Source organism: Struthio camelus, chromosome 15 (genome assembly GCF_040807025.1).
Source record: "Struthio camelus isolate bStrCam1 chromosome 15, bStrCam1.hap1, whole genome shotgun sequence".
Lineage (NCBI taxonomy): Eukaryota > Metazoa > Chordata > Aves > Struthioniformes > Struthionidae > Struthio > Struthio camelus.
In genome coordinates this window covers 18,711,057-18,732,520 of record NC_090956.1, presented here as the reverse complement: position 1 = coordinate 18,732,520, position 21,464 = coordinate 18,711,057, and the positions used below count along the sequence as shown (strand labels likewise).

The 21,464-nt window shown below is 58.5% G+C and overlaps 2 protein-coding genes across 9 annotated transcripts in view; one reads left to right on the top strand and one right to left on the bottom strand.

Moving 5' to 3' along the window:
- C15H16orf96 (chromosome 15 C16orf96 homolog) overlaps nt 1-1,283 on the bottom strand; it is an 8,280-nt gene extending 6,997 nt beyond the window's left edge. Inside the window, exon 1 of the mRNA XM_068908550.1 lies at nt 815-1,283. Within this exon, the coding sequence (XP_068764651.1) occupies nt 815-1,201 (387 nt within the window). The 5' untranslated portion in view covers nt 1,202-1,283. The remainder of the gene's footprint in view (nt 1-814) is intronic.
- Nucleotides 156-21,464, top strand: CDIP1 (cell death inducing p53 target 1). Of its 8 annotated transcripts, none has more exons than XM_068908557.1 (7): nt 1,935-1,993; nt 3,553-3,660; nt 17,303-17,402; nt 17,618-17,716; nt 18,251-18,397; nt 18,673-18,937; nt 19,858-21,464. In XM_068908557.1, exons 4-7 carry the CDS (start codon nt 17,632-17,634, stop codon nt 19,967-19,969), a joined length of 609 nt encoding a protein of 202 aa, XP_068764658.1. In that variant the 5' UTR covers nt 1,935-1,993; nt 3,553-3,660; nt 17,303-17,402; nt 17,618-17,631; the 3' UTR covers nt 19,970-21,464. The 8 variants fall into 8 exon arrangements, with proteins under 8 accessions (XP_068764659.1, XP_068764656.1, XP_068764658.1 ...); XM_068908552.1 differs by lacking the exons at nt 1,935-1,993; nt 3,553-3,660 and adding exons at nt 9,675-10,257; nt 10,697-10,756; XM_068908553.1 differs by lacking the exons at nt 1,935-1,993; nt 3,553-3,660 and adding exons at nt 10,274-10,449; nt 10,697-10,756.

The window sequence follows — 21,464 nt, the reverse complement described above, 5'->3', positions numbered from 1 at the left end:
ATGAAAATGCAAGATGGGACCAGCCCTGGGTCTCAGAAAAAACGAAAAAACTTCTTGGTTTTCTGCTCCAGGCCAGCCCCACGCGGCCAGCGGAGAAGTCGGCAGTCCAAGGGGTGCTGCACAAAGTGACCTGGACTCTGGCCCCTCTCCTGGTCACTGTGGACAGTGACCACAGCTGAGGTATCTCTGTGCTGCAACCCGTGGCTTGAGCGAGGAAGACAGCGCTGTTTCCACACGTTACGTTTCCGACTCACGCTCTAAACGTCAGCAGCCAAATACACTGAACCTGCAGCATGTGAACATCTCCTACGGGGTCCTGACTCGGCGTGGGGACAGCTGCCTGCGTGACACCGCCACTGCCGCCTGCGGCTCAGCCACTCACGGTAACGCAGGCGAGGGATGAGAAAAGGACCATGTTTTGGGCGCCAGGGCCCTGCCTGGTGAGCGGAGGGCTGAGCGCTCCAGCCCAGCCCGCAGGTCCCAGGCCCAGTGCCAGGGTATCCAGCCCGGGGGCTGCGGAGGCACAGGACGGGGACAGGAGGGACAGGCGCTGGCCCTAGCGACGGAGTACAGCAAAGCGCCCCGCTCAGAGCCTGGTCTCGCTAGAGCACGAGGGTGACCCTTGCTGCGGGTGGGATGGGACCCAAGGGACCTAAATGTCAAGAGCAAATATCGCCAGAGCCGCTGTGGCAGGTGAGAAGTGACCAAAACCACCTTTGGTGAGCAGCTGAGTTAAAACACTGCTCTTAAACGAGTCCTAGGGAAGGAGCTAGGCCCACGTGAGCCAGACGGTGCCTGCAGAAACGTTTCTCACCTTCGTCACTCCCTCTTCATTCATTTCCACCTTCTTCTTCAGCTGCATCATCTGCCACATGGCGGCGGCCGGCTTGCCGGGGGCCTGGCTGTGGGCCAGCAGCTCCGCGGTGGACGGGGGCCCGTTCAGGTGGCTCAGCTGGCTCTCCACCCTCCCCAGCCGCAGCTGCATCTCGTGGAAGAGGGAGCCGCTGCCGCCCTCCTCCTCCGCCGCCACCGCCCCGGCGGCGGGCTTGAGACACCCGCTCTCGTCCTCGGAGATCTCCACCGCGACGTCCCGCAGGCCGAGGTGCTCCAGGACGCGGCGCAGAAGGACGCGGAGGGCGCCGGCGTTGACGCCGCCGCCGGCCGCCTCCGCCAGCTCCGCCAGCGTCACGGAGCAGCTCATTTTGCCTTGGGTCTCTCTGAGGGGGCCGGCTGCCGGGCGCGCGCCGGCGCCCCGTTGTCGCGGGGATGGGCCACAACGCGGCCTGGGCCGCGGCTCGCGTCGCCGCTCGTTGCCAGGAGAGCCGGGCGCGGGGCGCGGGGCACGGCCCGCCTCGCCGCCAGCCGAGGTCACAGCGGCCGTTACCGGGAGAGGGCCCCGGCGTTCTGGCCCCGGCCGGGCCCAGGCGGCCCCGGCAGAGCGCTGGCTGGGCGCCCGGGGCACCTTCGCCTCTCCCGTCCAGCGGCCGCCGGGCCGGCGGCCTCGCAGAGCACCCCAAAACTTGCCGCTCTGCGGCTTTCGACCCTTCCCGGCGCCGGTGAGCTGCTGGCGGGCGGCAGCCCTGCCCGGCTCGCCCCTCCGGCCGGGCAGCCGCCAGGGCTAAGCCCCGAAGCCGGGTTTTGCCTGGCGTCTTCCCCTCCGGGGCGCCGCGGGCTCGGAGCGCTTGGCCTCCGCGGGGAGCGGGGGGGGGTCAGCGGGGTGCTGGGGCCGGACGCTGCCCCCGACCCCGGGCGGCCTCGGCGGCGCTTTACAGACGCTTAGTTTCATGCCGAGGGAGCCGGGCCCGAGGCCTCGGCGCTGCCCGGGGGCCCCCGCGGCCTGGCGGCGGCCGCAGCGCGGGCGGTGCGAGCAGGCCCGGCCCGGCCCGCTCCGCCCCGCTCCGCCTCGGCGCCGCCCGCCCCGCTCCGCTCCGCCCCGCTCCGCCGCCCGGCAGGTGCCGGAGCCGCCGCCGCCGCCGCGGGGAGCCGGCAGCCGGTAGGAGCCTGCGGCGGGGGCGGCTCCGGGCCCTGCGCGGCGGCGGTTGGGGAGCAGCGGGAGGTTGGGGGGCCGAGTGGTGAAAAGCAAAAAAGGGAGGAAACATGAAGAAAGCGGGGCGGGGGGGGGAGGGAGGAAGAACAACGTTGGGTGTCGGTGGGTGTCGGTAGCGCAGCCGTCGTTGAGGGCGCCGGGCTTGAGGTGGCCACCGGGCAGCAGCGGGGCCTCGGCAGCCTGGCGCGGGCCATCGCGCTCGCTCCCGGCTGCGTCCGAAGGAGCAGGCGGCGGAGGAGCTCGGCGCCGGGCCGGGGGCCAACGCGCCCGCCGGGCACCGGGAGATCTCGCTCCCCGCGCGCCTGGGGCGGTCGGCGCAGAGGGAGCCCCTGGTTGTGGACGGCGGCCCTTCCCAAGAGGGCGAGGGCAGCGCTGAGCTTTGCCACGTCCCTCCTCGGGCCGGCGGCCGGGCTAGAGCTGGCCCGAACCCCTTCGTGTTTCGGGGGTCGCTGAGTTCTCGGCCCGAAGTTGTTTTGATCCGCCGGCCTGTTCCCACCGCCCCGCGTTCCTCGCTAACAGGCGGAGCCCGAAAAGGGCCGTAAGCAGCTCTGTTATGTAAAAGTTCATCTTCTTTTCTCCTTTAAAATAGAATTTGGCAGAGAAACGCTTGTATTTAAGGGAGGTGGTTGATGCAGCGATCTCCCGGCAGGAGGACGAGTGGTCTGGGGAGGAGATTCGTAGCCCTCTAATAGCCGCTCTGATGCGGGATAACTTTGTTGCTTAGAGAGAAACAGAAGGATGAAATTAGGTGTTCCACAACCGGCTGGACTGGAAACGGTTATAGCGCCCTGCATTTCCTCCCTTATAACGGCTGTAATCAGGAGAGGATATCTTGGCTTGTACAGAGGCCAGTTTTTAAATCCCTGCGTAAGAGGTGGTTTTGTAGGGCCTGTAGCAGGGCCAGGCGTTGCTGCGGGCGCGGACGGGTGCCGCAGCCATGAGAGCGCTGTGAGCGTTTTCCCCGTATATGTCGCTGTTAGTAAGGTGACCCTGTATTAGCGGTAATGTTTTCCTTGCCCTTTACGTATAAGAAAAGGGAATAGTAGCGCGATTGAGACAATTGCAGATTATGAAAGAAGGGGCCTGCGCTTAGGTGGCGATTTTACAGCCCTGAGCCGGTGTTCGCGGAGACGTTCCCACCTGTGCGTGTCCCCAAACCTTCTGTGATATCTAGTGTCTTAATTCAGAAAGAAAATCTTCCCTACCTCGCCCTAACAGGCTAGCCACCTGTTAGCGTTTTTTGGAAGGAGTGCTTTCGTAAGGAGTAGTCTCGCTTCGAGTTAACGCGCTTAATTGTTTTCTCTTTTTGCCTCACCAAACGAAATAATCTGTTCTGGAAGCGCACGGGCTTTGCAGAGGTAAAAAGGAAAAATCGCGGCGGTCTGGGATCCTGCAAGGTGTATATCCCTACTGGGATCCCGAGAGAGCGAGCTGGAGGGGTTTTTCTGTTTTTTTGTTTTTACAAGCATGTTCTGAAGCACAATTATTTGCTTGAAAAAATGCAGCCCCCTCCGTAAGTTGTGAGGAGCAGCCGAGTAACGGGATTAAAGTCAGCCGTCGTTGCTCAGAAATCCCTCGAGCCCCCTTCCGAAGCCCCACCGCTGCCGGAGCAGGTAAACTCTTTTAGCTTCTGGGTGAATGCACGATTCTCCTGCGGAGAATTATTGTAAAAACTGGGTTTGTTTAGGTCGCCGAGCAAAGGCCGTCGTGTTGGAAGACTCGAGCGCAACTAGAGGGGCAGCGCCGGGAAGAGCTGGCTCGTCGGCTCCCGTTCGGCCGTGCGGAGCGCTGAGCTGTGCCGCAGGGAAACCCGCCCGAGGCCGGCTTCACCTCGCGCACCTTGCTTTTTATGGCAGGGCCATGCGTTTGCAGGGCTTTTGAAAACAGAGAGGGGTTGATACGTTCTGGGTTGACTTGGCAGCATCTCTGAGAGCCGGGAGAGCTGCTGTCCATGTTTCCTCTTCCGTTTCTCAAACGGCCGTGGCTCAGCCCTTGCCCGCCGCTCGCTTTGCGCGCGGGCCGTGCTTGGGACAGTGGTTCCTCACTGATGGGAACAAGGGGAGTGTTGTGCTGGTTTGTTTTCTTATCCTCTGGCCTGTCGTAACGCCCTGCTTTCCTCTGAGCTTCTCCTTGTTCCCTGATGACTGGCTCAGCCTGGACTGCCGGTCCCATCTGGGGCCCGTTCTTAGCCCTGTCCCCCGGGAATGGTTCAGGCCTTGGGCAGCAGGACGGTGGTGGCGCTCCCGAGAGCGTGGAGGCTGGTTTTGTTACGCTTTCAAAACCCGGATTTTAGCCTCTCTGATTGTGAGGCCTCTGCCGTGCGCGGCTTCGCCGTGACGGACCTCGCAAGCGCTGCGGGCGGGTGAGGATGCCCTCGTGCCGCTGCGCTGTACGAGCGCAGCCTTTTCGTTGCGGGGCTGAGGGAGGGTGCGCGCCCGTTCAGTCCAGACGGCCGAGCGTGGCTCGGGACGCGCGCCGCCTCCGTGCGTAATTTCACAAGCGGGGGGAAGATTCCTAGGAGCGAGGACTTGAAAACAGCAAGAAGAAAGCTTTCCGGTGGCTTCATTGGTTTCCCCCCCGCTGCTGCCGGGGGACTGCGGAGGCTGGCGCTGTGGAGGACGCTCTGGGAGCCTCTTTGAAATGCCTCCTGGTGCGGTAGCGCAGCTTCTTGCTGCGGAGGGCTTTTGAATTTCTTCTGAAGTTTATTCCTGTGTGGTGCGGCCGGGGGAAAGCTGCCGACCGGTGGCAGGTTGTGCTCCCCGGGTTTGCCGCTGTGCTGATGTGGAAGTGACTGTGGTATCTAATATTAAACAATCTTCGCTGGGTGTTAGCTTTATTAAGAGCAAAGCTCCTTCTGTCAAGGCTTAGGTGAGAATATGTGGGGGAGGAACCTGAGATGTTGTATATTTTGCCTTTAAATTACAGTTGGCTTTTATTAAAAAAAAAAAAAAAAAAGGAGAGACATTTTGCATTTTCTCCAAGTCTGCCGTTACCAAAAGCGATCGCTCAGACAAAAGTACTGGGGAGCTCAAAAGACAAGGGTGGTGTTCCTCCTTAGCCACCCCTCCGCATTTTTGGATACGCTGGATTGTTGTTAAGCCAACCAAGATAAAAGCTTTTCTGTGTGAGAAAGCTCTGAGAACATTCACTGCCAGATTAAATTAGCTTTTCTGAGACTAAATTAGTTGCTGTGATGTAGACAGGCCCCGCTCACTGCAGCTGTAAAGGCCACGCGAGCTAGTACCTATTGCAGATAACTTCAGTGACAGATGCGAAAGCTGCGTCCAGGGTAGCGCTGTTAACTCACGACTGGATTTCTGACGGGTTGCGAATGAAAATCGGAGGCTGGCAACGCCGCCGTTTCTGCGAGCTGGAGGCCAGGCCGCGCTGGCGGGAAGGACAAGGACTGGAACGGAGGGTGGAGGAAGGCAGCAGCCGTAGGAGTGTCACGCTGCTGCTGACCCTTTTGGTTTGCGTTTTTCACTGACCGCTGGGGAAACAGCCGATGCTGCTGTGTACAGGCTGCCTTTTTTTAAAGGCATGTTCGGTTTGTCTTCCGGGTAACTTAGCACGCTTATTCTGCTTTATGATATATAAGGAACAGCTCACAGAGGGTCTGTGCTGAAGGCTCGACTTGCTCTTCCCGCCTGCTGTACTGTGACCATTCAGGTCCTCCAAAATCTTAGTATAGTCTTTGAGCAAGAGAGTGACACTGGGATTTGAAACCCTTTTCATCACCATTAAAAAGTTCAGCTGTTCCCCTGGGCTTGTTGTAGCTCTAAGAGATGTCGTCTGGAGCGCGTTTGCCTTTCAGGAATGGAGGTTCCCCCAAAACTTTTTGCTGCAAGCTACAGGCACACTTATTTCCGCCACCCTCCTCCTTTCAAACCGCCTCCTGGGTGCCACAATTCAAGATACCTGGTGGGGAGTGAGGAGCTTGGTGGGGAGCTCGGTTGTGAGCTACGGGGATGTTCTGATGAGGGGAAAGTTTCCTGCTTGTTGAGTGTTGTAGATGTGGGAGCAGTTCTGTTCATCAGGCTCAGGAGATGCCTTCAGTCCTGAATGCTCCAGAGCAGCCGAGGTATTTATCTCCCCGGGAGGGCGTCTCGCTGTGGAATTGAATTTTCACCACTCTCATCACCCGCTCTGAGAGCGGTGGCCCAGGTTTAGGACTCTTCTGCTCCAGGGACTCTTAGAAACCCTCTGACCAACAAAGCCTTTAATGTTACAGCCAAGCAGTGAGGCGTTGACTTGAAAAAGAGGTAGATAAAAGGTTTAGAAAAAACTTAAAATAGAGACTTGAGGAAGTGCGTTGCCGAGTATTAGAGATGCTTTAAATCCAGTTGCTGTGTCTAGATTTTCAGCAAGAGTCTTCCGTTTTCTTTGCCTGCAGTTCTGGTGTGGCTCGTGTACGCATGTGCCAAAACTAAGCCGGTGGCTGGAGCCGTGGCCTGGGGAGGTACGAGGACGTCGTCTCTCTTCCTTCACCCTTGTTTTCAAAGAGCGTTCGGCGCTGCGTGTCCACTTGCAAACGCTGCTGCTGCACTTGGCTAGCTGATTTGTATCTTGGTCAGTGTACTCGTCTGATCCACTTAAGTGAACCAGGATACCGAGGTGGTACGCGTGTCTTAGTCGCCTCCGCTGGCCCGGCTGCCATGTGTTGCCTTGAGCAAGCAGTAGTGGCAAATTAGGGTTACGGGGGAGCAGCTTTTGGCTTGATCTGAGGGACAGGCATGTAGCAACGGGCTCGGTGCCGTTGTTCGACAGCTAGTGGTGGCGCGCTGGGGAAGGGGTTATGAGGCGGTTGGCAGGAACTGGGTGCTGCAAGCTGAAACCAAAATGACAAAATATTTAGGAATCAAAATGACTGTCCTGAGCTGGAAAGTCAGTGCAGTCTAGCCAGGTCTGGCTAGAACAAGAGGGAGAAACGGGGCTGGGAGGAACTGTATGGCTCAGGGGTGATCCCAGTGCTGCAACCGAGCCGTTGCGGTACTGTTGGAGATGAGCCAGCCCTGGACACACTCCAGTGACTTTTAATTAACCCAGCAGTTTGCCCATCTGTGAGCTGGGACGTTGTAGTGTGTCTCTGAGCAGCCCAGATGAACCAAGTTTGGGAGCAGGGAAGTGCATGGTACCCTCCTCCCATCAAACTGCCAGAGGGAGAGAAAACCCGATGCTAGCAGGGCCCTGGGCCTCCCCCGGAGACTTTCCGGTCTGGACTGCTGCCTCCCTCGCAAAAGTGGGAAACTCTAATCGCGTGGTGGGAGCAAGAAGCTGAACGTGGTGATGTGAGCGGTCTCAGCACAGTGAACTTCCTGCCAGTGCACGCGTTTCCAGACGTGCGCGGGCCCTCCTCGTGAGGGGTAAGAGGCAGAAGACATCTCAGACTTTACCCATGCGTGCTCCTGCTTTCACCCCAAACCACGCATCTTTGCAAGAAGTGAGCCACGGCCTTAAATAATGTTGAGCGACATCGAGCGTTTCTCCCTCGTCCTCAGGAAAACCAGCAAGGTGACACTGTACCTGTTAAATATAAATGTCAGCAGCCTCTCTGGTGCCAAGGCAGGGTTATTTGTGGGGAGAGAAAATGCTAATGCTTTTGGAGCCTGCAGCTCGTTCTGTAACAAGCTGGTACTGTGCCTTGGATAAGAAAACATCAGTATTTTGACACGTGTTTTGTGCATCTCTTGGAGGGAAAATGGGTCTGGAGTCACCACCAATGTATTCACAATTATTTCATTGTGTTGCAAAATCTGCAAGGGAATTCTGAGTAGGCTCTTGGGCTCTGATTAATCCTGAAGCTGAAATGCAGCTACATCTCCACAAAAGTGCTGATTCTGTATGCCTCTGATTTCCTCCTCTCCTGGAGCTTACTGTGTTATCTCATGGAAGTCACACATCTCATCAGTTTGCTTCAAAAAGTGATGTAGCCGTATTATTTGCCTTTCTCTCAACAAATTCTGCAGAATGAGGTAACAATGGAAAAATCGGGTGGGCAAGGGAATAAAACATTTACAATATAGTTTGGGGAAGGAAATTTATAAGCATCATGAATTGCACTGGGAGAAATAGTAAGTAATCATTCTGTATTCATTTTCTCGGTGTGAGAATTAGGAGGTGCCCAGTGAAAAGGGCAGGCAGCAGACCATGACGATAGGAGACGTTTGCATAGCTGGAACTAAAAAGCAGCCTTTGCCCCGCCATGAGTGGCAGAGCGCAGAGAACTGGTGGCTATGAAGGGATTAGGGTGGTCCACGGAGAAGCTCCAGGCTGCCTAATCTCTAAAACCCTGAGTGCTGGGAGTGGGTGAGCCTGACGGAGGGGTCCTTTCGCCTTTGCTTTCTTCCTACCCTCGTCCTTAAGCACCCGTTAGGGGTTGCCATCAGAGATGAGATACAGAGCTGTGGCTATCTTAAATGTAAGCGACCTGCTGGGCATCTCTCCGCTCTCCTCTTGGACTTTTACTTGCTGTTAAGTTTATTTGCTGGGGTTTTTTTTGTTTCTTTGATTAAACAAGCAATTAGTCTTGTGGCATAGTTAGCGTTTGGTGTTATGTTAAAATGCTGCAGTGTTGGAGTAGATCGTGGCTGTATTTGCTCTAGATTATTGCAGGTTTGGTTATTGAAGTGTACTAGAAAGCAAACGTTCAATAGGATGAAGCAATGCAGCGTTTACCCACTCAGAGTATAAATTAGGTAGAGGTACTGGACTTGCAGGACAGCCGCTGAAGTCGCCGGGCACTTTCCCGGGGGTGCTATGAGGCGTTGGATGGGGCCGTTTGTGAACTCCAGTGAAAGTCTCGCTGCGCAACTCTGCTGGTTCCCCGGAGATCTGGCCTGCAGCACCCTCCTGCTCTTCCCTGAGCCCTTCTGGAGCAGATTGCCAAGGTGCAGAGGAACTCAGGTTGGTCTTTAGGACCAGTTTCTTTTAAATCAGATCATTGCATCCATGAGAACACCTGGCAGGGTGTAGTCTATCTTCTGTTATTAGGCCGGGTCACCAGCTGCTAATATCTGAAGAGAAAGTACCCTCTGAGTGGGAGGGTGGTTTTTGTTTTCCAGAGGCCAGTAGCAGCCTGCAAGGCCACCTCGCTGCGGCGTGCTCTGTGCTGTTCCCTGCTCAGAAAACTGTTTGTGGAGGGACAAATACAGCTGCTCTGGTGGTCCAGAGCGCTCTGTGCACACCTGAGCCTTCCCTGGAGCCCCGAACTGTGTAAAGGCTGCAGTTTGGTTCCCAGGAGGGGCTCCCGAAGCCTGGGATAATGGCTTCTCGCTTGCCGCTAGCTCGCAGACTCCCTTGCCGCCCCTCTCGGCTCTTGGCAGATGGCACCGGCAGCGCTGCGAGCTCTGCGGCGCGGGGAGGCTCGCTGCAGGAGCTGCGCGTGCTGCAGCTCGGGAACCCGCAGCGCAGAGCAAAGAGCTAACCGAGCGCCTCCCGTTCGCTTTCAGCTAGCTTTGCTCTAAACGTTCACGTTAACCAGGTCCCGGCAATGCCGTTTCCGCAACCCCAGTGTCGAGAGCCAGCGAGCGCTGGGTCAGCCCACCTGGAGGCGAAGCCCTGGAGAGAACCCCGGGGGCGGCAGCAGGTCCCTCCAGGCGCTCCTCCCCGCCTGTAACCCTTTGTGGGTGTTGCAGCTGAACCATCGCTGTCTTTCTGGTCGGGTTTTCCTGACGTGCGCGCAGAGGAGCTGCGAGAAGCAGTAATCTGAATGTCTGGCTGAGAACAGCTGAGCCTGGGGCTGCATGGCGGAGATTATCTGATTGTGCTTTGGATTTACTTCTCTGGGAAATCCTGCTTTGGACGCAGCAGCTGGCTTTCAGCAAGGATCCTGCTCTTGCTCGGTTTGCCTGCTGGGTTACTCCGGCACACGGAGGTCCAATGGCTTGTCCGAGGTCCCGAGGTAGGATGACTGGAAGGGGGGCTGCTCCTCCAGAGATTGGCACGCGGTAGAGCAGAGCGGGGAGCTTTGGCTGTCTGACGTAGCTGGATTGCTAAGGTGAAGAGCGGAACGACGGTCTCCGCCTGGGCAGGAAGTCCTTTGTTTTGAAGTACTGCTTCCGACCTGCTTTGCCAGCGGAGCTCTGCATCCCCGCACTGAAGGAAGAGCCTGACCCTCCTGGAAGGAGCGGTTTTTTTCTGCCGCTGAAATCTGACTGCAGAAGTGTGGGAGAAAATCGCTGTTCTGCAAGCGGCCTGGCTGTTTCTGCACGGTGGGTGTTCGCTCCTGGGCGGTGCTCCTGCGAGCGCGTGGCTTGCGCTTGGGGAAATGCAGCTGAGTCACTCAGGAGAAGAACGGACCTTTCTGTTAGCCCTTAGCCTGGGTTTCGGTATGGGCGTGCGTGTGTTGGAGGCGTACGCGCTCTTGCTGTTTCGCCCAGGACCTGGGATGATGAATTTATGAGGTGCTGCTAGGGTTAACAGCGGGGTAAAGGAGGGGGGTACGCGTTGCTTGGTCAAGCACTGTCGGTGCATCCCCTCCCTAAAGGAGGCTGCAGCACTGTCCTGTGCTTATTCCTTCCCTCCCGGCTCCGGGGAGATGGTGCACAGGCTGGAGACATCAGATGCGCCTGGGAAGAGGGGACAGCTGGGGAGGGGGGGAGTTTGTGTCACTCACGTAGAAAACATCTTCCTTTCTGTGTAAAAAAACAGGCAGAAGTACCCATTGGCGCTGCTTTTAGAGCAGGGATTTTTGCTGCATTTCCTTTCAAGGTAAGAGCTGTCTGCTGTGGCTTGTGCGCGGCGCTTGCAGGAGCAGCGGGAGCTGAGCCACGTCCCCGCAAGCGGGTCCGTGCGGGAGGGCGAGCGGGCGCGCGCCGGGGGAGAGCGGCGGTCGTGGCTTGCGCCGTGGCTCGCGTGTCGCACGGAGAGCAGCAGGGCCAGGCAGGGCCCCGGAGGCGCTGCTCGGAAATGCTCTTGTGCCGGAGGCGGATTGTGATTGCCACGGTCGGGACGTGGCTCTGGCCGCCTCTAATCCGATAGCGCTCTGTTCAGAGACTCTCCTTGCCACCCCTAAAGCCCTTTCAAAGGGTAACTTGCTTTCTGTCAAGTGACATTTCATCAGCATCTCACGTGCCTTTTGTGCTCATACCTAACATGTTTGTCTGTCTTCTTATTCTCAGTATTTCTCTCCTTTAAATCTTCAAACAGCAGGTAAATATTCTTTTTTTTTTTTTGGTCCGAGTGTTTTCTTAGCAGACAGTAAGATGCCTGTCGAACCAGGCTGAGCGAAGGCAGCGGTCCTGTCCGAAGGCAGCTAGGACCATGCCTCAAGCCCAGCTGAATCCCAACTTTGTTGCCTGTGTCTTCATCGATATTTGATTTCTGCAAGACCTTGGAATTAAACTCTTGCAAGAGATTTGCAAGCTGTGCAGCCCTGTTTCTGGAGCAGACAGGGGCCCATGGCACACAGCGTCCCTGGGGCTAGGAGGATGAGGTGGTGTTAGCCACGACACTCGTCCTTCCAAAAGGAAAGAAGCTGGCCTCAGTGAGGGAGCCTGCTCCTTCAGAGCTCTCACCTTCGTTTTTAAAGATGTATTTACAGAAGCCTGGAAGCTGAAATTGGGGTCTGCTTGATGTGCGAAGAAACTGAAAGTGGTCACATCCTTTTATTTATTCATTTTCATCCTAGTGTGCCTTTTCCTCTTAAAAATATCAGAAGTTAATTTCTGTGGAGGAAGAGCTCCAAAAATGTGTACGGAGAGCTTTTGAAGGGCTGACATTACTGATCACGGTTGAGTATTAGCAAACCCTGCTGCCTGTCTCAGTGGCTAAAGCTGCTGCCCGTGTCGGCCGTACAAAGCCAGAGCACTGTGGGTCTCCAGCTGTCAAATGCAGAAGGAGCAAGGACAGCGCAGACCATGGGTCTGCTCGTTGGAGTGGTCCTCAGAAGTGCATCGTAGCTGCGCTGTGAGGCTGACTCAGAGCTGCTCGGGGCCTGAGATGGTGCTCAGCACCATCAGGGTATCGCGGGAGTTAGACTTGCCAGCGATCCAGTCCCTCTTTTGGTTTGTCTCATCCGTGCTGGTTTCGTATGGCGAATGCAGCTCGAAGCACACGCGGCTACTGCCTGGCCAGAGCTCAGGGTTCACAGACCCGATCTCTGGGTCTCCAAGCAGCGCAGCCTGACGGGCAGCGGTTCGCTTTAGGGTGGTGGCTGCCCTCTTCGTGGTGTGATATTTTCAAGGCGCTGAGCTGGTGGGTGCGCTTGTGGGGCATGTCATCAGAGGTTCAGCTAGGATCTGTGCTGGTGGCACAACGTTACCTGCTGCCTGGTCCCACCGCACGCCATGCTTTAGTTGGCTTTGGCGAATGCTGCCCACCATACCTCTTGCAGGAGCAGGTCTGGTGCCAGTCATGGACACTGTGGGGAGCCTTGGGGTATCGATCTCCAGTTACGAGGAAATCTGGAGCCTTTGTTGCTGGAGCCTTTGTTTCTAACGTGCTGGAGCCACGTTAGAAAACCCTGTGGTTAAGCATGCAGGGTCGTGTGCGCTGTCTTGGGCTGTGTTCACTGCTGTGGAGAGACTTTTGACAGAGCTCTGAGGGCCAAGAGTTAAACCCGGGTTTGGGATGAAATCCAGAGAGACCTGTTGACGCAGGCTGGTTCTTCTCCTTGCCCAAAAGCTGCCTGAAACAGCACCCTGGGCCGATTCAGGTCTCTACCGTGGTGGTTCTGGACTTGAGGGAGGGAACAGGTTTGCTCTCAAAACACCGTCCAGAAATACCACGCAAGAGTTTGGTGTGTTCAGCCTAGCAAAACAAAGGCTGAGTCAGGATATAATGGCTGTTTGCAGATAGCGGGGAGCGAAGGAGAGTTGTTCAGGCTGAAGAACAGATGGGTATAATCTGGCTACAAATGAACCTAGGCTAGAAACTGTGAGGTACCTACCCAGCAAAGCAGTGAGGCCTGGAACAGGCTTCCCATGGGAATAGCAAGAGCAGAACGACCAACGCTGCTGGCACGCGAAGGGAAGTTTTGATGAGTTGTCCCCAAAGAGAGAAGGGATGGGATGATCCAGCAGGTCCCCCCGCACCCCCTGATCCTTGTTCTGCTTGGTTTGCCCTGTCTCCTGGTTTTAACCAGGGAAGTGTTTCCAAGGGTTGCGTGGTGGTTTGATCTTCTGTATTTGATCTGCAAAGTAGAGGAGCCAAGTGGTTTGACCAGCAAAAGCTGTACTCTGTTCTTCCACTTCAGAAGAATTGACCTGTATTTTTACCTAGGGAATAGCTTCTCTTCTGCCCATCCTCTAACTGGTAACCAACTCCTTTTGAGGCTTACGATCGCGAGACGGCTCCTTGCTCCCAAAGGTCCTGCACTGGACATTTGCAATTCAGATCGTGAACTTAAGTCCTGGTAAACTCAGCCTGAATTATTTGTAAAGCTGTTTTTTCCTAGGTGCGCAATTCTTCTGTGCGAGTGGTGATTCCAGTAAGCCCCAGCGCGGACGTGGTTTCAGCAGGATGAAGGGACTGTCATTGGGAGTGTTTCTTTCTCTGTAAAAACAGCTTGTCTGGTCTAAGCTGCTTTTCTGAGATAGAAACGCGTTGGTGTTGCAGCTTTAATAAACCAAAGAGGTTAAAGTGGGGCAGCTTTCTAGTACTGACCGGTGCTTTACCCGAGCAGTTTGGTTTCAGGCGGCTTAAACTTTAGGCTGTTTCCTAGAGGCGCTTATACGTTGAAGACAGCGCAGCAGCAGGACAGGTTGGGACGCGCGATCCTTTACTGACGCTGCCGAGCCAGCCCAAGGGCTCTGCCTAGGGGCCGTTACGCTCGCCCAGTGGCTTGTCTTACCCGTGTGGGTGGCTTGGTGACCCTGGTGGCAAAGCGCAGCCCTGCCAGGGCCTTCCTCCGTGCGAAGGGGGCACCAGCTCTCACGCGCCATGCGCGCGTCTCTCTGCTGTAGCTGTGGCCGGACTCAAAAGTCCGTCTCTCTGCGTCGGGGCCATGGGCAGAGTTAAGTTTTGTTTCTCTTTGGCAGGTCGGCTTGGTGCGCAGAACAGAGGGCGCGAAGTAAGTCAGGTTTGCTGAAAGCTATTTGGCAAAAATACAAATGGTGAGCAGCAAGGTTTGCTGATAACATATGGATCCTGGGGATCATGTTCCGATGTGAATACCGGTGCGGTTTTGACGGGCTGTTTAGTGGCTGGAGCTTCCCAGCTCGCTTGCCTGCGCCTAGACGCTGCCGGGCTGCTGCAGCCCAGGAGGGCTCTTCGAGGGGGGCCCGCTCCACGCTCCCTGCTCTCCTGCCCTCACTAGGTGCTGCTCATGACAGTACTAGGTCTTTGCAGGGGTCTTGCGAACTAGCTCCAGAGAGCGAGAGTGGCTCTCTGCGCTGCCGTGGGCATACCGGCGGGGGGAACCGCGCGCTTCGCTTTGGCCAGGTTGCTTTAGAGAGGGAGCGTTGCGGGGTGTTTTGTACCAGCGCTGGGAGCGATGTCCTGGGCTAGCTCCCGTCGGGCGTCAGCTGAGCCGGAGAAGGGAATCCCTGTGCCCTCTAGCTCCCCGTGGAGTTCTCTAGCGGAAATAGGCTGAAGCTGGTTTTGTGCTTCTCACATAAAGATAAAAGCAAGCACAGGAGAAACAGCTTCTGAGAGGCTTAAAAGCATCAGGCTTTCTTCTCCTCCCAAGAAGGGCGCATGGCCGGCAGCTTGCTCTTTAGGGATCTCTCTTAGTAAGCAGGATGTTGCGCTGGGAGTGACTGAGTCTACTAAGACCGAGCAGAAGAACAACTCTGCAGACCACGAGCGTCCTTCCTTCAGCCCAGTGCACGCTTGGCTCTGAGGTCTCCCAACCCATCACCCTCGTGGCTGCCGTCTCCTGCTGATCAAGGTGGCCCATGCTTCCAGCAGCGTGCTCAACCCCGGTGGGGACAGGTCCTTCCATCCAGTGGCTCCATCCGTCACTGAATAGCTTCACGCACACTGAAACAAGCCTGGCTTGTCCTTCCGGCCGTGGCCCTGGAAGGTCCCCCAGGGTTCAGCTGCGTTGGAGTGAACGTCTCGGCCCTGCGACGAGATGGGATGTCTCTGCTGCAGGTCCCTCCCGTGCGGCACTAGGGCAGGTGTCTTCGGGACGTGTCCCTGTCCTGAGCCATAGGAGCTGCTCTGGGCTCACGGTGCTCCTCTGTCCTCGGTGGCGCTGCCTCCTGGCAGCTCAGCCGCTGGAGGCTGCGCAGGCCTGGGCTGAGCACGAGGACAGGAGTTAGCACCTCGGCGGCTGCTGGGAATGTGGCTTTTGGGCGTTTAAAGGCAGACTCCAGGCTTACCGGACAGCCTGATCTTTATCCCCGCAAACTGGTAAACAGGAGAAAGCTGCTCCTAGGATGAAAGCTGAGGCCTCCGCTATTGGTGCACGTGACCCGTGCTGCTAGAGGTGACTAGTGGAGGATGTGGGTAGGGGTGTCTTAGTCTCATCGCTTGGGTTTTCTCACTAGCGGCTTAGATTACTGGGTGAGAAAGGCCTGGGTGCATTGAAAGATGCTGCATGATCAGAAAGCAGCATCCGAGTGGCAAGGGCAGATGTGTTAAGTTGTGAAAGCCGAGGGCTCAGGTGGCCTGCGAGGCAAAGGACAGCTCTCTGGCAGGTCTCTGTCTCCGGGTGAGGACTTGGGGAAGAGCTTGGGCTCATCCGGGGACCCCAGCAGGCACGGAGGCGAGCGGGTCCGAGGCACTGCGGTTCTTGTGTGTGCAGGCTGGGTTGGTTGGCTACTCTCGGAAGAATAAATCCTCTTTTTCTTTACACCCCAGCGAAGCTAAAAAGAGCGCAGCTCAATTTGTAGCTTTGTAGGTCACTGAAGGAGAACGATGGCTCTGCAGCGCTTGGCGCTTCGGGTACCGGCTGTTTTCCTCAGCCTGGAAGTGCTCTGTGCAGCGACAGCTCTGCTCTAAACGTTACAGGGACCATCCCTCTTTTTTCCCTTGGCTTTTAAGGAAGGAATTTGGGAGGAAAGCGGGAGGAAGATGCCCCCCCAGCTGCCACAGTACTACACTTTGAAGCTGGGCGTCTGGAACATATCACTTAAGACTTCTGAGAAGAAACATTGGTCATTAAATACAGACATCCTGGGGAGACTATATGGCCATCGGGGCTTTGCTCAGTCCCTGGGGGAGTCAGCAAGCTTCTCCATGATTGACAACTTGTAATCATGCTCCTCCATAGACTTGTGACCTGATTAGATTTCCTGCCACCTTGCAGGAGGCTGCTCGGAGAGACAGGATGGGCAGGCTAGAAAAGCAGGAGTGGAGCAGGCTGAGCAGACAGTGCGGGGAGAGAGGGCTCTGGTCGCCTGTGCTTGCTGGAGGTCTGTCTTCGCCCGGCCGAGCAGCTGCAAATGGAGGCGGTTGTGCTCCTCAGGCACCTCTCTGTCTCCAAGCATCGTGCTTCGGCAGGGCCGTCGAGCAGCACCTCCCCGGCTCGCTGGCCGTGCCGGGGGGTAACGTGGCAGCAATGCCCGCTCTGGCCTTCTCCTGGGGTCCAGGGCCACGGCCCGTGGGAAGGGCTTGTGCCGGTGTGGTTGCAGCTGGGTGCGGTTTCCTGCTCAGTCACGGCTGGCTGCACGGTGCCCTTTCAGCCAGCACCGACCTGGCCCTGGCGAGATCAGGACAAGCACGGGCACGTTTGGCCCTTCGGGGACGAAGGCAGGGGATCGGGGTAGCTGTGCTCCGGCCCTGAGGAGAGCTCCTGGCGCTGCTCCCCCGGGGCACTGACAGCAGCGTCACCGTGTCCCTGCTCCGTGCCTCATGGCAGCCCTCCAAAGCACGGCGTGAGCGGCCTCTCGTCTGGATTTCCCAGTTTAGTCACGTCCTACCAGATATAAGTGAGCCAGAGGAACCAGGGGAGTCGGGTTTCTTGGTGTCATTGCACTTCCCTGGAGATCAGAGCGAACGGCCAACTCTGGTCCCCGGAGGTGTCCCCTCCTTGGCCTGCTGTCACAGCTGGGACACGGCTAAAGGAGCGAGAGCGAGCGTGCTCAGCTCTCGGTGACACCAGGGCCTGCTTGCTGTCGGGCCCCTAAGCCTTCATGGCCACTGCCTTTCCGTTCTGTGCCCTACCGCCGGCTCGGCTTTGCTGAGCGCCGGGGTTTGGGCCCGCCGTGCCATCCATCGCTGGCAGGTGAAGCTGCGTTGGATGTGCGCCCGGTGCCGTCAGCCGCGGCACTTGGGGCTGAGCGCTCCCAGGAGCGGATGGGTTTGGCTGGGTGGACAAGACCGCTCTGTCGCAGCGTCTCCTCTAACTCGCTCTCTCCTTCCCGGCAGCTTCGGTGGGATAAGACGGCTTCCAAGCTACGCAGCTTAGACAACTTGTGCTCTTAGCTCTGTCGAAGCCTCTGAGCTCCTTGCTACGAGGACGAGAAAGGTACAATCGCTGATGCTTAAAGCTGGTCTCACCCTAACTCACTTGATGAGCGTATTTAGAGATGCTCGCTATGAAGTTGCTCCTTCCCCTCAAAGTTTGTGCGTGAGGCTCAAGGGGAAGGTGTCCTGGCTCCCCTGCTGGGGCAGCTTTGCTGGTCAGTGTTGGGGGGCTCCAGCTCCGGCCGGCATCTTTTCCAAGGGCTTCTCTCCTTGCAGGGCGGCCCTGAGCAATGTCAAACGACCCTCCACCGCCCTACCCGGGCGGCCCCTCAGCACCCCTGATAGAAGAGAAGCACGGCCCGCCCCCCGCGACAGGTACCCGGGGTGGCGGGGGACCCTCTGCTCCGGCCGGAGCCGGGTGGCGTGGCTGAGCGGGCCGGGGCAGGGCGCGCACACGCGCGGTTCCCTTGCGCTGGCGAGGCTGCTGTGCCGCCTGGCTCTGGCCCTCCCCGCTAACTCTCCGGGGAGGGGGGGCCGGCGGGCGAGGTGAGAGAGCAGAAAGTGCCCCGACACAAAGGCTGGCTCTGCTCTCGGCTGTGGGTAATGCGTGGCCTGTTTGGGGCTCTTGGGACTGTGAGGACGCGACTCCGGGCTGCTGCGCCAGGCCCCCGGTCCCCGCGGGCATCCTGGAGACACTGGTGAACGGGCACGGAGGCACCGCAGCCCTCTCCTACCCCCCCCCCCCAAACACCCCCCCGCTTACAGAGCCTCCCTGCGTGCTGTGGCTCCCCCCCCAAAAGGGCTCACCCTCGATCCCCCCCATTTCTCAGACCGCTCAGCGTAGCCACCGTCTCCCCACGAGCAGCTGTCGCCTCCTGCCCTGGCTTCTGACTCGGCCTTTCCTTTCAGATGGTGTCTCCTCGGCAGTGGGCCAGCCCCAGGGGGTTCCTGTCCCCCCGCCTGAATTTGGGCCCCCTCCCTATGAGCCACCCTCGCAGCCGGGCTTCGTGCCCCCCCACATGCCCACGGACAGCTCCGGGCCCTACGTGCCGCCTGGTGAGTACAGGCAGGGGCTTTGTGACGGAGGGAGCAGCGGTGGGGGACGATGACCAGGGGCTGGAGGCTGCTGCTTGGGGCTTGCAGCCAGGTTCCTCGGGGAGAGGGCCCAGCTGGGACCGTGCCCGCAGAGGACATGTGGCACAGGTGCCCCCACCCCCAAGCCCTTAAACAAAGCTATGGTGCGGTGGGATTGGCATGGGCCTCCCTGGTGAGGATCTGGCCTCTCCTGCCCCACACGCCAGTTGTCATCTGTGCCCATCTCTCATTCACAGCTGGTTATTACCCACCTCCGGGGCCTCACCCGCCCATGGGCTACTACCCGGCCCCGGGCCACTACCCTTCTCCTGGCGGCCACACAGCAACTGTGCTTGTCCCGTCGGGGACTGCCACCACGGTGACTGTGCTGCAGGGAGAGATATTCCAGGGCGCCCCAGTGCAGACGGTGTGTCCCCACTGCCAGCAAGCCATCACCACCAAGATCACCTATGAGATCGGGCTCATGAGCTTCCTTCTTGGCTTCCTCTGCTGCTTCGTCGGGTAGGTGCTGCAAGCAGAGGGCTGGGACCCCCTTCCGCCCGCACCCCGGCTGGCTGATGGCAGCCATGCTGTGACAGGTCTGGCGCTGCACTAAGTCCTGGTGGCCCTGTGTGGAGTTGGCCAAGCTGTTGGGCATGGTGGAGCCCTCTTCCCAGCCCGTGGTGCTTTGGGGGGGGGGGGGGGTTGTCAATAGGGGCTACCATAGGTGCTGAGCTGTTACTGGAGCAACGTTGGGGCTTCCTAGGGTGATGGTGCCTGGTCTCCTGTGAGGGTAAGTGATGGTGCCTCCTCAAAGGCCATCAGCCAGTTGTGGAGCCACCAGGATCAGAGGGCCTTAGCACAGGAGCTGTCCATCCCACAAACACACACCAGGACCCCACAATGGTGCAGAGCACTGTGGCCTCGCCTCGCCGCGCCTCATGGCCAAGGCCGGGCAGCGACGGGACAAATTTTTTGACTGTGAGCATGACTGAGCACTGGAACAGGTTGGCTGGGGGTTGGGAGGGGGGGGAGCGGGGGGGGGTGCTGGTCTCCATTCGTGGTGATATTCAGGAGTCAGGCCAGGGGCCTGGGCAGCCTATTCTTTCTGGGGTGCCCCTGCTTGAGTTGGGGTTTTTTTTTTGGGGGGGGGGGGGGGAGATGCTAGTCGGTGATGGCTCACTAGTGAAACACTTACCCTTGAAACAAGAGCAGCGCGGCCGCAAGGGACAGGTGCCCTTCGCAGCGGCGGAGGCCATGGTTGGCCTCCCAGGGGCAAGTACTCACCTCTCAGGCTGCTAAACCCCTCTGGCCCTGGAAGCTGATTCCCCTCCCAAAGCCTGGGCCTCTCCTGCTTTCCCGCCGGCGCCCGGTGGCCCTGCCCCACGGGTTGGCTCCAGGGTACCCGGGCTCACAGCTCGTTGCATCTCCCTCTGCTCCAGGTGTGATCTCTGCTGCTGCCTGATTCCTTGCCTGTTTGATGACTTCAAGGACGTGACACACACATGTCCCAACTGCAAGGCCTATATCTACACATACAAGCGCATGTGCTAACAGCGCCCCAGGAGCCTGCGCCACTGGAATGACACTGGCCCCCTTCCCGCCACCATCCTAGTCCATGCGTGCGCAACACTCCTTCGCTTAAACCTCTGGTGGTGTGTATGTGTGCGTGTCCCCGCTTCCCTCTCGCTCAGCGCTGTGACCACCTTCCCCAGGCTCTGGGCCTTGCTGTGAACGGTTCGAGTCGGGACGCTGGCATGGCTGCGCAGAGGCTGCAGGTTGAGGCCCCAAAGCCACGGATTGGGCTCCCTCTGGCAGCACTGGGCACAGGAGCAAGGCCGCACTCCTTAAACCCACCCCAGGGCATTAGTGGGGCACCGCGCGCGTGGCACAACCTGGCAGGGTGCCGGCAGAGAGCAGAGGCTGCCGGACACGTCCACTCTTCCCCACCTCCCTGTGCGGTGCAGAGAGGGCGCAGCTGCCCAGGCAGGGAGACGCTGCAGGCAGGGCAGGCGTGCTGCTGCCCCCCAGGCGCCCGGTCCCCCCGCTGCACTGCGCAGGGACCCGGGGAGGCCCGATCTGGCCGCAGGGTGCCTCGGGGCACCGCCACCTCCTTGGCTGCGCCCCTCTCCAGAAGGGGCCCGGTGGCAGCTCCGCATGCTGCAGCACCTTCGGGGCGGCAGAGGGGCTAGTGCCGGGTTTCAGCAGGGTTCCCCTGCCGCTGGCTCCTGACGAGCTCTGGCCAGCTCAGCGCACAGCCCGTAAGCAGAGCTGCTGCCCAAGACGAGGCAGGCAGCGCCACCTGCAAGGCGCACGGTGGGCACGACCTCAGCACTGCCCCCCCCCCCCCTTAATCAGCACATCTGTCCTGCCAGAGCCACTGCCAGCCCCCACGCCTGGCAGCCACAGCTGCTCCAGCTGCGTGTGCTGCCGCCCACCCCGCGTCTGCTGTGGCTGTTTTGGGGAGGGGAACTCCCTGGCTGTTCCTCCCCCACCCGACAAACTGCGAGCAGAAAAAAAAAAACCCACCCACCCCAACCCATCCAGCGTGTTGCTACCTGCGCACAGCAGTAGAATAGGGGAGTTTGTCACCAGACTGCAGCTGGCTCACAGGCTAGACCAGCTCTGGGGTGGACCCCCTGCCTGCCCAGCAGGTACCACAGCTGCACCTGATGGGGGGGGGGTTCCCTTGTTGCATGTGGGTGTAAAGTTTTATTTTTCACTCTCAGCTCATGGGGCGAAAGGAGCAGGGCAAGCAAGCAGCACAACGAGCTGCCAGCAGCACTGTGCCAGACAAGGGCAAGAGGGCCCAGGAGCCATTTTTCAGCAGCGCTGCAGCAGCCCCCCGCTGCCTTGCCTTAGCACCCTCCTCCTGCTGCCTGGGCAGCTGGAGCAAGCAGACCCCCCCCCCACCCAAGCAAAGCAAGGGAGGGGGCTCTCTGCAAGTGGGTTTGCAAACAGCCTGGCCTGCACAGGCAGCTGCTGTTTGCTTGGAAGTAAGACTGTGGCATTTATCCCCATCTGTATGTAAATAAATAACCAATCCTGA

Bases quoted from the DNA above. Each gene is read 5' to 3' on its own strand.
- CDIP1 (XM_068908558.1), top strand. From the start codon at position 17,632: ATGTCAAACGACCCTCCACCGCCCTACCCGGGCGGCCCCTCAGCACCC. The intron at 17,717-18,250 runs GTACCCGGGGTG...CTTTCCTTTCAG, and splicing joins CGGCCCGCCCCCCGCGACAG to ATGGTGTCTCCTCGGCAGTG. The intron at 18,938-19,857 runs GTAGGTGCTGCA...CCTCTGCTCCAG, and splicing joins TTCCTCTGCTGCTTCGTCGG to GTGTGATCTCTGCTGCTGCC.